The sequence below is a fragment of the Macaca mulatta genome, chromosome 3 (genome assembly GCF_049350105.2).
Source record: "Macaca mulatta isolate MMU2019108-1 chromosome 3, T2T-MMU8v2.0, whole genome shotgun sequence".
Lineage (NCBI taxonomy): Eukaryota > Metazoa > Chordata > Mammalia > Primates > Cercopithecidae > Macaca > Macaca mulatta.
Window position 1 is genome coordinate 70,251,142 of NC_133408.1, and position 13,539 is coordinate 70,264,680.

General features: G+C 44.8%; 1 protein-coding gene across 1 annotated transcript; it reads left to right on the forward strand.

Annotated features, from left to right (window-relative positions):
- The first annotated feature begins 11,120 nt into the window (after positions 1 to 11,120).
- Positions 11,121 to 12,728, forward strand: LOC709526 (uncharacterized). The gene is made up of 3 exons (XM_001098059.4): positions 11,121 to 11,556; positions 11,802 to 11,915; positions 12,164 to 12,728. The coding sequence occupies exons 1-3, from the start codon at positions 11,249 to 11,251 to the stop codon at positions 12,726 to 12,728; spliced, it is 987 nt and encodes a 328-aa protein (XP_001098059.4). The 5' UTR covers positions 11,121 to 11,248.
- The last annotated feature ends 811 nt before the right edge of the window (positions 12,729 to 13,539 follow it).

Genomic DNA, 13,539 nt, shown 5'->3' on the forward strand with positions numbered 1-13,539 from the left:
CAACTCGGGAGGCTAAGGTATAAGAATCGCTTGAACCCGGGAGGCAGAGGCTGCAATAAGCCAAGATGGAGCCACTGTACTCCAACCTGGGAGACAGATCAAGACTCTGTTTCCAAAAAATAAAAGCATACCAGCTTGGTGCCTTGGCTCATGCCTATAATCCTCGTGGCATCGTGGCATGGAAAACTAGAACATGGACACACAGTTAGGTTCAGAGTGGAACTTTATAGGCAAAAGAGAGAAAAGAGCTCTCTGCGACAGAGAGGGTTCTTGGAGAAATGGGTTGCCGGTTTCCGGGTGAAATGCAAGGTGCTTTATAGATGATCTTGAGAAGTTAATGCCTGATTTACATAGGGTATGAAATATTGATTGGATTAGGTGCGCTATTTGTATACAGTGCAAAAAACTGGTTAGGACTAGTTGTGCTATTTGCATAGGTGTGAAATCTGGCCACCCCCACCCTAATTTTTTATTATGCAGATAGGTTCTCTGCCTGACCAGCAGCCATATTGCCTATTTCTTTAACGTAGGCATGATGAGGAAAGGGAGGACGGAGCCTCCATGTCGAACATACCTGGCTCTCAGGTAACCCTTTTCTATTGGCACAGCTTCTGGCATTCACTAGTTAGTGCAAGGTTCCGGTTTGCTTATCCATGTTTGCAGCTCAATTTTTCAGGCTGCTTTTGGTTAAAAGGGAAACCTTGCCAGGGACTCTTTTACCCTTGCTATCTGCCCAAACAATTTCTTTCTATCTCCTGTACCACTAGCATTTTGGGAGTTTGAGGTGGATGGATCACTTGAGCCCAGGCGTTTGAAACCAACCTGGGCAATATGACAAAACACCATCTCTACTAAAAGTACAAAAATCGCCCGACATGGTGGCACAAGGCTGTATTCCCAGCTACTCAGGAGTCTGAGGTGGGAGGATCACTTGAGCCTAGAAAATGGAAGTTGCAGTGAGCTGAGATTTCACAACTGCACTCCAGCCTGGGTGACAGAATGAGACTCGGGCTCAAAACAAACAAAAAAAAAAAAGAAAAGAAAAGAAAGGAAAAAGCATAAAGCATACCTAATCATCATTTGTTTTCACAGTTTAAAAACCTTGAAACCAGACCGGGTATGGTGGCTCATCCCAGCACTTTGGGAGGCTGAGGCAGGCCGATCACATGAGGTTGTGAGTTGGACACCAGCCTGACCAACATGGAGGAACCCCATCCCTACTAAAAATACAAAATTAGCCAGGCTTGGTGGCACATGCCTGTAATCCCAGCTACTTAGGAGACTGAGGCAGGAGAATCGCTTGAACCCGGGAGGCAGAGGTTGCTGTGAGCCAAGATCACGCCATTGCACTCCAGCCTGAGCAACAAGAGCAAAATTCTGTCTCAAAAAAAAAAAACAAACAAACAAACCTTGAAATTACATTGAACTTCTGCTGATTTTAGAGAATTCTGCTATACTGTACTATAATACTGAACTTTAAACACCTTCCTTAATAGAAATATATATATATATATATATATTTGTGTGTGTGTGTGTGTGTGTGATGGAGTCTCATTTTATCTCCCAGTCTGGAGTGCAGTGGCAAGATCTTGGCTCAGTTCAACATTTGTCTCCCAGTTTCAAGCAATTCTCTTGCCTCAGCCTTCCAAATAGCTGGGATTACAGGTACACACCACCACACCTGGCTAATTATTGTATTTTTAGTAGAGATGGGGTTTCACCATGTAGGCATGGCTGGTCTGGGACTCCTGACCTCAAGTGATCCACTTGCCTTGGCCTCTCAAAGTGTTGGGATTACAGGTGTGAGCCACCGCGCCTGACATAATATTTCCTGAATGCATAAATAGTTATGTAGATAGTTTATCTTAGATTAACATGATAAAAGTAACAATTAAAGACAACATTTTAAGTGGGATAAAATTAACCAAAACCACCTCTTTTTCAATGGCTTGGCATAATTGCCATGTTTTCTGAAATGACAGATTACTAACAAGAAGCAAAGACAAGATTTTTGCTTTGCTCAGTTGTTAAGTTTTGGATCTTTTGAAATCTAAAATTCTGGCTAAACAATTTAAAGGGAGAATTCTTTAGGTGGTTTCCTAGGGTTTCCAAGGCAATACAAGAAGAATTTTGATAGGCAGGAAAATGCATGCTATATACACATATTCTTCTTCTCTGATTTGCTTTCATATTTGAAAATTGAAAATTGAAAATCTAGTCTCTTAGAGTAAGTTAACAAAAGATTTATTTTTCAGCAAAGCAAATAATTGTAGAAAACTGATGGGGAACAAATGCCATTACCTGCCAAAAACAGCATGACCAGATTCAGTGAGTATCTAGCCATGCAAATGACAGCCCAGTTAGTTACATTAAGACCCCAAAGATGCATGTGGACAGCATTTCCATGCAGTGTGGTGCACCTCCACTGGGCACCTTCTTCTGCCTGTTTACAGAGATGCCGATTTCCCCTGAGTGACTCAATGTGAATACTAGAAACTGAGAGTGCTGTGTTCAGAGGGCTTACACATGGTTAACACACTTTTACCATATTATAATAAAATTTGATGTATCCAACTCTGCCTCAGAAAGGCTTTTAGTAAAAGATTGTTTATTTATAGTACTCAATCTGGATTCATGAAAAATTATAATATTCCAGGTAAGTCACAGACACTTAAATGTCAACCCAATTCCATAAAACACACTTGAATGAGATAGTCTTCTTAGCCAAAAATTTTATCAGTAATAACAGTGTTCAGCACGTGAGTACTACTGAAGTGAGTGCTCTTCATTGTCATCATTAAAATGGCAATAGCAACACGTGCTTTCCTGTCACCAGCTGGCTTGCTCTTCATTGGTGTAAAGTGAAGAAGGTGTTGAAACAGAGAAGAAAGGTGATAGAAATTGAATACTTATATAAAATACAATTTTTAATAAAAAGTAGCATTTGATGTACAACTACAGGTAAGACTTGTATGAAATCATAATGTTGTCCTATTGACAGAATAACTTTATTCACAATATTCTTATTTCAAACAATATTCCTTTTTTGGCTACATATATGCCAGCCTTTTGGTGAAATATTACATGAGCTCAATAGAAATCAACAAAATGAGGCCGGGCGCGGTGGCTCACGCCTGTAATCCCAGCAGTTTGAGAGGCCGAGGCGGGCATATTATGAGGTCAGGAGATTGAGACCATCCTGGCTAACACGGTGAAACCTTGTCTCTACTAAAAACAAAAAATTAGCCAGGCGTGCTGACAGGCACCTGTAGTCCCAGCTGCTCGGGAGGCTGAGACGGAAGACTGGCGTGAACCCAGGAGGCGGAGCTTGAAGTGAAAGGAGATCGCCCCCTGCACTCCAGACTGGGCGACAAAGCGAGACTCCATCTCAAAAAAAAAAAAAAAAAAAAAAAAGAGAAAAAGAAATCAACAAAATGAATCTTTATTTTACCAGAAGCACTTTAGTATTGATGCATATGCTTATTTTGCTTAAAATACATTAGCTTTTGGCTGGGCACGGTGGCTCAGGCCTGTAATTCCAGCACTTTGGGAGGCCGAGGCGGGTGGATCACGAGGTCAGGAGATCGAGACCATCCTGGCTAACACGGTGAAATCCCGTCTCTACTACAAAAAATTAGCTGGGCGTGGTGGCGGGCGCCTGTAGTCCCAGCTACTCGGGAGGCTGAGGCAGGGGAAAGGCGTGAACCTGGGAGGCGGAGCTTGCAGTGAGCTGAGATCTCACCACTGCACTCCAGCCTGGGCGACACAGCAAGACTCCATCTCAAAAAAAAAAAAAAGAAAAGCTTTTTATGAGAGACACACTTTTCTTTCAGTGATTTCTGTACTGCTGAGAAATGGTTGTTCTACCAGGAAACTGCTATTCTCAGCTCTACCAACATTGACTAAGAGTGAGTGAGTGATGTGTGGATAAGAAGCAAATGTGTCTTCTCTTCATCTCTTTTTTAACGTATTCGCTGAAGAAAAAGAAGAATGCAGATAGATGAAAAATAATATGATTCCTGAAAGATCATGAAGTCCTCTTAACATGAAAAAAACAAAAAACTAAACAAAACAAAACAACGAAAAAATGAAAAAAACCACAGGGGATAGTGATGCGAGCAGAAAATATATTATTTTTCTAAGCCTCTGAAATTTCAATATACCACCTCCATTTCTTTAACAAATATATATTTCCTTCAGTTTTGACTCCTCAGGATATGATTCCATTCCCTGGTGAATCAAAACTGAGAGAAGAATAAATTATATGTTAAGGTAAGAGACATAGGGAAGACCCATTACTTTTGACCCACATCTCCTCCACCCCCAGCCCCAGGCAATCATCATTCTACTCTCTGCTTCTATAGTTTCTGTGCTAATTTTACTTAGCATAATGTCCTCCAGGTTCATTGAGGTTGTTGCAAATAACAAGAGTTGCTTCTTTTGAAGGGCGAATAGCATTCCGTTGTGTAAATATACAACATTTTCTATATTCATTCACCTGTTGATTAGCACTTAGTTTGATTCCATACCTTAGGAGTAATTGTGAGCAATCCACTTCCTTCCTTTTTTTCATTTGCTTTTAACTCTTTTTATTTTTATTTCTAGAAGTATTTTCATTTAATAATATAACTTATGACTGTTACATATCTTCATTTGAACTTGATTTGGGTCATGATCTATGAACCCAGGAGAAATTCTTTTATATCGTTGGAGCTTCGATCTACATTATTAATAAAAGATACTATTTTTCCAAGGATTGTTTTAATTTATACATAGTAGCTACAAGCATTTTTCACCGAAAAGCTCTTCTAAATATATTACAGTAAATATTTAAGAATAAGAATAAAATCATTTATATTTCAAAGATTTTTTTATACTTGACTGGGTATATTTTGTCATATTTAATGTATTTATTCTTTCTGAAAAATGCCAAAATAAGAATTTTATTGTTTTTCCTGGAATAACAGACTATAGGTTTCTGTACTGTGATTTTGCTAATTTGCATTTATTAGTACTACCTTTCCATTTTTCCTTACGTGGTATAAGGTTATAAAAATGCCTTCCAGTTGATTTCTTGGGTAATAGCAGAATCTGTTTTCTCAGTAGCCTAAGAATTCTTGATATACCACTTTTAGAGGTACTGAATACAACTGGATATATGTGCTGAAATATGGATTTATTTATAAGCTCATTAGAGACTAAATCATAGCAACACGTTATAGTTCAATATTTTTGTCTAAATTCTTGTTGAGTCACATCTATCTATACATGTTGAGTTGCCAACAGCGTTCTTATATTAAGCCAGAACTCATTTTTTACTAAGCCAGAATTCATTTTACCTTGTGGTTTCACTTGAAATGTATGAGCTGATATATATATATATATATATATATATATATAACTTATATATAATAAGTAATAAAAATTTAATTCAAACACTATGGAAAGAAAAGTCATACAGGCACATTGTAAGTGAATTGGAATCTGGCATGTGACACTGATTAACAGGTTGAGCAGATTCAACTAGACCTAAATCCCTGAAACAATATTGAAAGACAGAATTTTTAAATTAAAAATATATTTGACAAATTAATAGACCTATGAAATTTGAAAAAAATCAATTTGTTTACTCATCATCAATCAATATTAGGTTAAACTAAAAATTTTTAAACATAAAAAAATAAAATTAATTAACTATCCCCAGAGTTACTGTGATTAACACAAGACTTCAGTGTATTTGAAAACACCAAATTATTAATTAAAAATATCCATTTTGAAAAGATCTTCGAATTTTTTTTTTCTTGAGATGGAGTCTCGCTCTGTCACCCAGGCTGGAGTGCAGTGGCACAATTTGGGCTCACTGCAACCTCCGCCTCCTGGGTTCAAGCGATTCTCCTGCTTCAGCCTCCCGAGTAGCTGAGATTACACGCATCTGCCACCACACCCAGCTAATTGTTTTTTGTATTTTTAGCAGAGACAGAGTTTCACTATGTTGGCCAGGCTGGTCTTGAACTCCTGACCTCGTGATCCATTCGTCTAAGCCTCCCAAAGTGCTGGGATTACAAGCATGAGCCACTGTGCCCGGCCCGATCTTTCATATATAACTACTATGTAAAACCTAATACTAATATATTTGATTTATGGAAGATTTGTGAATGTCTATCACTGTAGTTAAAAATCATAAAATTATATAAACATACTGTCTAAACAATTTTGATTAAAATATTTGGTATTTTATTTGAGTACCAGTATTTATATAGTATGACAAATTCAGGCTTATTTTGTGAAATGATAAAAGAGTATTTTACTTTTTTAGAAAAGTAAAAAGTATTTTTATTTTTTTAATGTTGTGCCATTTTATAAAATAAGCCTAAATTTGTGGAGAAATTTTTTAAAGAAGTCAATCTTTTCTAAAGGAAGATTTATACATCAAAAACTAGAGATATAAATGTCATAATATATACATCATTTTCTGAACCCTACAGTAATCTGTAATGTTTGTTTGTATACACCAATCTTAGATTACCTAAAACATAATAAAGTTTTTTAGTGTTATATTTTACATACAAAAGTTCAAAATATATCCAGATGGACAGGAACTATGGCTGCCACTTTAAAAAAACAAATGATTGGCCGGACATGGAATCTCATGCCCGTAATCCTGGCACTTTGGGAGGCTGAGACTGGTACACCACTTGAGGGCAGAAGTGTGAGACCAGCCTGGCAAATACAGTGAAACCCTGTCTCTTCTAAAAATACAAAAAGTAGCCAGGTGTGGTGGGACACACCTGTAGTTTCAGCTACTCTAGAGGCTGAGGCAGGAGAATTAATTGAACCCGGGAGACGGTGGTTGCAGTGAGCCCAGATCGTACCACTGCACTCCAGCCTGAGCGACAGAGCAAGGCTTCATCTCAAATAAATAAATAAATGAATAAATAAATAAAAACAAATGATTTAGCACAAAAAGAACTTGAAATAGTAAACTAAACGGTGACAGTTTAGATTAAAAACATGAGAAATTACTTTTTATTTGCACTTATGCTTGCATTTATGCTTAATTACCTTTATTCATTTGGGAACATGTAGGAAATGATGTGGTGGTAACTTGCTGGGTGGTGACTAGGACAGTATTTACTGTCCTAGGGACGGTGAGATCCAGTGGACCAGAATTGTCAGCACCTCACCATGTTCCCTGCTGTCCTTTCTCTCTGTGACTAAGATTCCTGAGAGAGGAAGGGAAGGGGAGGGGAGGGGAGGGGAAAGGAGGGGAGGGGAGGGGAAGGGAGGGGAGGGGAAGGGAACAGGAGGGAGGAAACAGAGCAACTCACCATTGTACCTCCCATGCTGGTCAGAAAATCTATTTATGGTGGGCCTACTGTGTGTTGCTTGGAGACTGCATGACATGTTCATAACTGCCCTCAAGATGCCATCAATAGGGGAGCCAGATAAGTTAGCAATAATTAGCATGCATGAGCTGCTATTCTCTGCTTTAGAGGCTGCTCCTCTTACTTGGTATCTACTTGTAAGGAAAATGATCCATCTCTAAAGATTTCTATTTACTGAAAGAAAACAGAACATGATGGACTGTTCTGGTACACAGCTTCTTTTAAGTTATGGAAAGATGTTCATGATAGACTGTGTTCAGTGAAAAAATGGTATGCCATGCATGCTCGAAGTTGTGAAAAATATACACTTTAGGAAAGGGTTATATCAAAATGTCACAGTGTTTGATTGTCTCTGAGTGATGATGAGTCTTAATGATACAGGAAGTAGAATAAAATTATTTGATGGATAGTGAGCATAAAAGAATACTTGGTAGAGCTTCCCTTTAGCAAGAGAGCCAAATAAATTTTTTTCTTACTAGCAAAGATCGGCCTGAAAAATGGAGCTGCAAACATAGATAAGCAAGCTGAAAGCTTGGAAGGGTGAATGCTGGCAGCTGTGCCAATAGAAAAGGGCTGTGAGCCAGGCATGTCCAACATGGAGGTTCCATTTTTGTTGTTGTTGTTGTTACTACATGTACAGTAAAGAAATAGGCAATATGGTGCAGCTCAGGAAGAAGACCTGCTTACATAATATAAGATTAGGGTGGGAGTGGACACAAATTTTCACCCTATGCAAATTTTCCATTATCCATGCAAATGACATATCTCTAACCAATTTTTCATGCTCCATGCAAATGACATACCTGGTCCAACCAATCTTTCATGCCCTATGTAAATCAAACACCGCCCCCCTCATCAGGCATCTATAAAATCCCCTGCATTTCACTGTGGATCCTGCAGCCCATTTGGGACCTCTCTCTCTGCAGCGGAGGGAGCTTGTCTCTTTCTTCCACCTATTAGACTTCTGCTCTTAACCTCACTCTTGTGTGTCCATATCCTAGTTTTTTATGGCCATTAGACAACAAATCTCAGGTATCACCCCAGAAGAACAAGGCTGCTTCATTAGGTTCCTGGAAAATGACACTGAACCCCTGTCCTGGGGAAGGCAGACAGGATGCCCATCCAAGGTCATGGATTCATTCCTAGCTTCTCTTCTATTTACCATAAAAACAAGACTAGCTGATATTACTGAGCACTAACTATGAGCCAAGCACGGTTGCTAAGAAAGTTACATAATAACTCATTTAATTCTCCCTCAGCAACTCCGGTAGGCCTAGCTGATTCCAGTGCTTGTTTTCCATTGTTTCTCCAAGTGTGGCAGCATTTAGGAGAATTGTTTTCTTTCTTTTTAGGTTTGAATACTGTTTTTTATCTATGAAAAAGGATACTCTGATTTCTCCTAAATGATTCATACATTTAAACGTTGTTGCAATATCCAGTTATTTCTTTTCACTGGAAGGAAAGGAGGCATGCAGTTTTATTTCTGTCAGCATGCTCAGGGCCACAAAGGTGTGGACACCTAGGAGCCAGGGTCATTTTCTGAGGACAATGAGAGTCATCGAAAGGCACAAGCAGGTGAGGGACAGATTGGGGTGCTGGTTTGACAGCGCAACATGGAGCTTCCTAAGGTGCAGGCAGCTTGGAGGCAGAGAGGCAAGTGAGAGGCAGGAGTAGCAGCCCAGGCTGTCACTGAGGAGGGGACAATGTAGCAAAAATGGAGAAATGCACATGGGTCTGAAAGGTTTAGATAAATGTGGATTTCAGCACCTCCTCTCCCACACCCCACTTATCAGCTGTGAACCTGGGACAAGGCACTCCTTTCTGTGTCTTTATGACTTAGCTGAGGTGACCACTAAATAGGAAAAGTGTCTGACTGGTGACACATAATAAGTAGCTGCACGTGGTAGCTTTCTTCCCCATTCACTTGAAGCAGAAATTGGTGACCAGTTTTTTCCCTCTGAGTTGTCCAGCTGGCACCAGAGAAATTCTGAGGCTGCTTGTTCAGACAGGACCACCGTGCCTGGGCAGCATGGCAAATCTGATCCTTGGGCCAGTTTGGAAAAGGTTGGGAAGGAGACAGAGTCAGAAAAACTGGGCCAGATGCCTGTATTCCAATTTACACCCAGGCCTAGGCCCCTCTGGTTCTGGCTGTGCTGTGCCTGTCTGGGTCCTGAGCCAAGTCATACTTGGTCCTTACCCTCAGGAAGGTCACCATAGACCAAGGAAAACTCACCAATACAGCCATTGGGTAATGCCAGAGAATACCCAAGCCATCTTCTCATGCCGAGGCCTTATTAAACCCCAGTGGCTACTCTGGGAGAGAGGTGCCATTGTCTCCATTTGAAAGATAAGGAAACTGCAGCTTACAGAGAGAGATGGCCAGAGTTGTCCAGCCTGGGAGTGGCTGAGGCAGAACCGAAGTCATAACTTGCCCAGCTGCAAGGCTTGAGTTTTCAGCCTAGCTCAGAAGACATCATCCTGCCCAGGCCCGGATGCAACCTCACCCACCTGTGACTCATTTCTGGGATGACCGGAAGGAACAGGAGGCTCTGTTTTGAGCAAGGGGGAGCCCATGCCAAGCACAGCTACCTGCCCCTGCAGAAATGAGTGGGGCTGAAAGCTTCATGGTTTCCAGCTTTTCATATCTACCCTGAGCCAACAAAGGCTCGTGGCTGTTGGCACACAGGTAAATTGTCCAACCTCCAGATGGAGCAGAGCAATGGTGAAGGAAGCCTGCTGGTTCTTGTCTCAGCTCAGCCACTTCTGAGTTCTGTAGTCTTGCACCAGCCTTTGCCCCATCACTGAGACTGTTTTCTGCCTTACAATGAGGACACTGATACAAACCACATACACAATGTGGTTGAAAAGAGATAATGGGTAAAATGACCCTCACCTGCCAGGGAGTCCACGCTCAGAGAACTCTCATGCTCTTGGGTGGAATATTTCCTCAGAGAAATAGAGCTTGGGGGTCAGGGACATGGGCCCTGCCACTGACCTGCTCTGTGACTCTGAGACAGTGGCTTCCTCTCTCTGAGTTCAGATCCACACTGGGCAGGCTGCTCTGATCTCCTGTGTCCCTATGATGGGAAGGGAGTTGGTCCTCCCCAGCTTGTCAGGGAACCGTTGGCCATGGCTGAGGGCAATCTGGCCCCAGTGCCCTGGCTTATTGGAACAGCAGTAAAAGGCAAACACAAAACCCAGACCACAGGTGACCAGGGAACCTGCTCTCCTTGACTCACAAGGATATGTTGTGATTGAACCTGTGACTCTGTCCACATGCTGCTCCTCTGCAGGGATGCTGCTGTTCACTCCTACTCTACTGAGACAGGCAGATATCCTCCCATGGGAGAATTTCTCTCTCTCTCTCTCTCTCTCTCTCACACACACACACACACACACACACACACACACACCCCTAACCTGCTTCCTCCAGGCTCACAAATCACCTGTCCACAAAAGCTGCCTTCAGCAGCCCCTTAGCCTGTGAGCTGCCCTCATCCCCCTCACAGCCCTGAGTGAGGGTGCGCAGCCTCCTTGGGCAAGAGGATGGAGGCTCTGGGAGACTGCGTCGCACATCTCCAGTCCCCAGAGCGGGGCCTCTCACCAGTTGGGGCAGTGACCCGGGTCTGAAGCACCTCAGTGCTGCTCATGATTGCAGAGGATGTCCTCACCAGATAGGGGGTCCTGGAGGGCCTGGGGGATTGGTCTCTGACTGCCAGCAAAAGAAGCTGACATCAAGGCAGCGGGGCGACAAACACGGAGGCAACTGACTTGCCCGACTTTAACCCTCAGGTTTTTTAAATAAAATGCAAATGTGGGGGCTTGGGCTCAGGACTCCTGGAGCCCCGTGGAGCTGAGCGTGGATGGTGTTCGGTGTCCGGCTTCACTCCCAAACCGCACCTGGAGCGTTTGCCGGGCGGAGGGGCCCCAGGGGGACGGTTCCCGAACAAACCCAGGCGGCTTCGGTCAGCAGCAGCCCCGCTGCTTTTCCACAGCGCGGGGACCCCCATCCCCGCCAGCCCCATCGCACTGTCCCTCTCAGGTCAGAGGAGCCCATGGAGGACTGCGTGGCATCAGGACCTGCCAGGAGCCAGGGCGACCTAGAAGAATCCGGGAACCTGGCGTCCAGCGAGGACGCAGCCCCCGGAGAGGAGAGGCCACCCGAGCAGGAGTGAGAAGGGGCTCCGCGCTGCTAGGCGCCCATGGGAGCTGCAGGGCCCTGCCAGATGACCCCGGGTCCGAACCCTCCGCACCAGGTGTGGGAGCGGAGGGGACGCGGTGGGTGCGGCTCAGGCACCGGCGGGCGAGAGCCTGGACACCGCCGGGAGCCAGACCTCCTGGCCCTTTGCGGGAGGGGAGCTGGGCCAAGGAACAGTGCCAGCCCCTCACCACAAGCCGGCGACCCCATGACTCCAGGGGCTGCCGCCTCCAGCAGGTGAGCTCAGCCCGGGCGTCCCCTCCGCAACAAGGCCCGGATCCCTGCCTGGCTCCTGGAGCCCGGACTGTGCCTTCCGCAAAAGGGCTGCGCTCCAGATACAAGAAACGTTCTTCGCTCCCCGCTTTGTGGGCACTCGGTTCCTTGTAGGCGGTTCTGCTTGGCCCTTTGCCCTTATTAACCTTGACCGCGGCGGCTGGATGGACGGGGGCTGGACACCCTGAGCTCCACCCGAGTTTTCTCTTGCTGGGTGACTTGGGCTCTGGCACTCAGGACCTCCGTTTCCCTGGCAGATAGATGAACATTGCTTGAGCCACTTTGTGTTCAGACGGTTTCTTCTTTTCAGAAAGTGGCCCCCACAGTGCCCTTCCCGGCAGCATGGAGTCGACAGCGGCAGCGTTTCTATCCCGCTCTGCGGGGCTGGGTGTGAAGGGGACTGTCCCATCCCGCTGTCCTCCAGGAGCGGCACCTTTCTCTCCGCAGACTTTGCTGAAGACGCGGCCCCCTGGTCAGGGGCAGAAAACAGATCCAGGCCGCCCCGCTCCTGCTGGGTGGTGGAGAAGGAGGGCGGGCAGGTGCTAAGTGCTACTGTGAAACTAAAAATCATCATAATGAAGAAAGAATGGGTTTCGTATCTCTTAATTCTTACCATCAATAGGGTATTCATGGGCCCATTTGACAGAGGAGGAAGCCATCTGGAGAAGTTCCCTTCCTTGAGAGCCAGGCCGTTCCGTTCCCTGTCCAGCCCCGTGTCACCTGCTTCCCTTACAGCTCGCCCTCTCCCCCTCTCATCTTCAGAACACGCTTCCCCATGGGGGCAGGGATTTGAGCTCAGAGGTGTTGAGCAGCCGGTGCGAGGACACAGAGCTCACGGGAGGAAGGACCCCCATAGTGACAGGGACAGCTGAGGAGGGAGCGCCCTCCTCTGGCTGGAGGGTGGGGTAGCAGCAGCTGCCAGGCTTCAGGGAATGGGGTGAAATGAGGGCCCTAGGGGCTCCCCAGGTGGAAGCACAGGTCTGGCAGAGGTTCCCAGGTGACTGGAGTTTGAGTGAGCGTCAGGGAGGTGTGTGAGGAAGGTGGAGATAGGTCCCACTCGGGCAGGTCCTGCCTGAGTACCAGCATTGGGGCTGGAACTTAACAGGGGTGGGGGAATTTTCTGCCTGCCCTGGGGCTGGGGTTATGCCCTCATGGCAGGTAGTGCTTCCTGCTTCCCCCATCAGGATGCAAGTTCTGGAGTGGCACAGGGTGAGGAACCAGTGACCCACCCAACCACCCCTCTGAAATGGGTCAAGGGGAACCCTGGGGCAGGACACCCTGCTGAGAGTCAGAGCCCTGAACTATTAAGAAAAAAAAAAAAAGAAGAAGAAGAAGAAGACCGGGCACGGCGGCTCATGCTTGTAATCCCAGCACTTCCGGAGGCCGAGGCGGATGGATCACGAGGTTAGGAGTTCAAGACCAGCCTGGCCAACATAGTGAAACCTTGTCTTTACTGAAAATACAAAAAGATTAGCTGGATGTAGTGGTGGGCGCCTGTAACCCCAGCTACTTGGAAGGAGAATCACTTGAACCCAGGAGGCAGAGGTTGCAGTGAGCCGAGATCGCACCACTGCACTCCAGCCTGTGCAACAGAGCTAGACTCCATCTCAAAAACAAACAAACAACAACAAAAAACACTGCACAATGGAGGGCTATACAGGGCCACATGGAAGAAGGGAGACC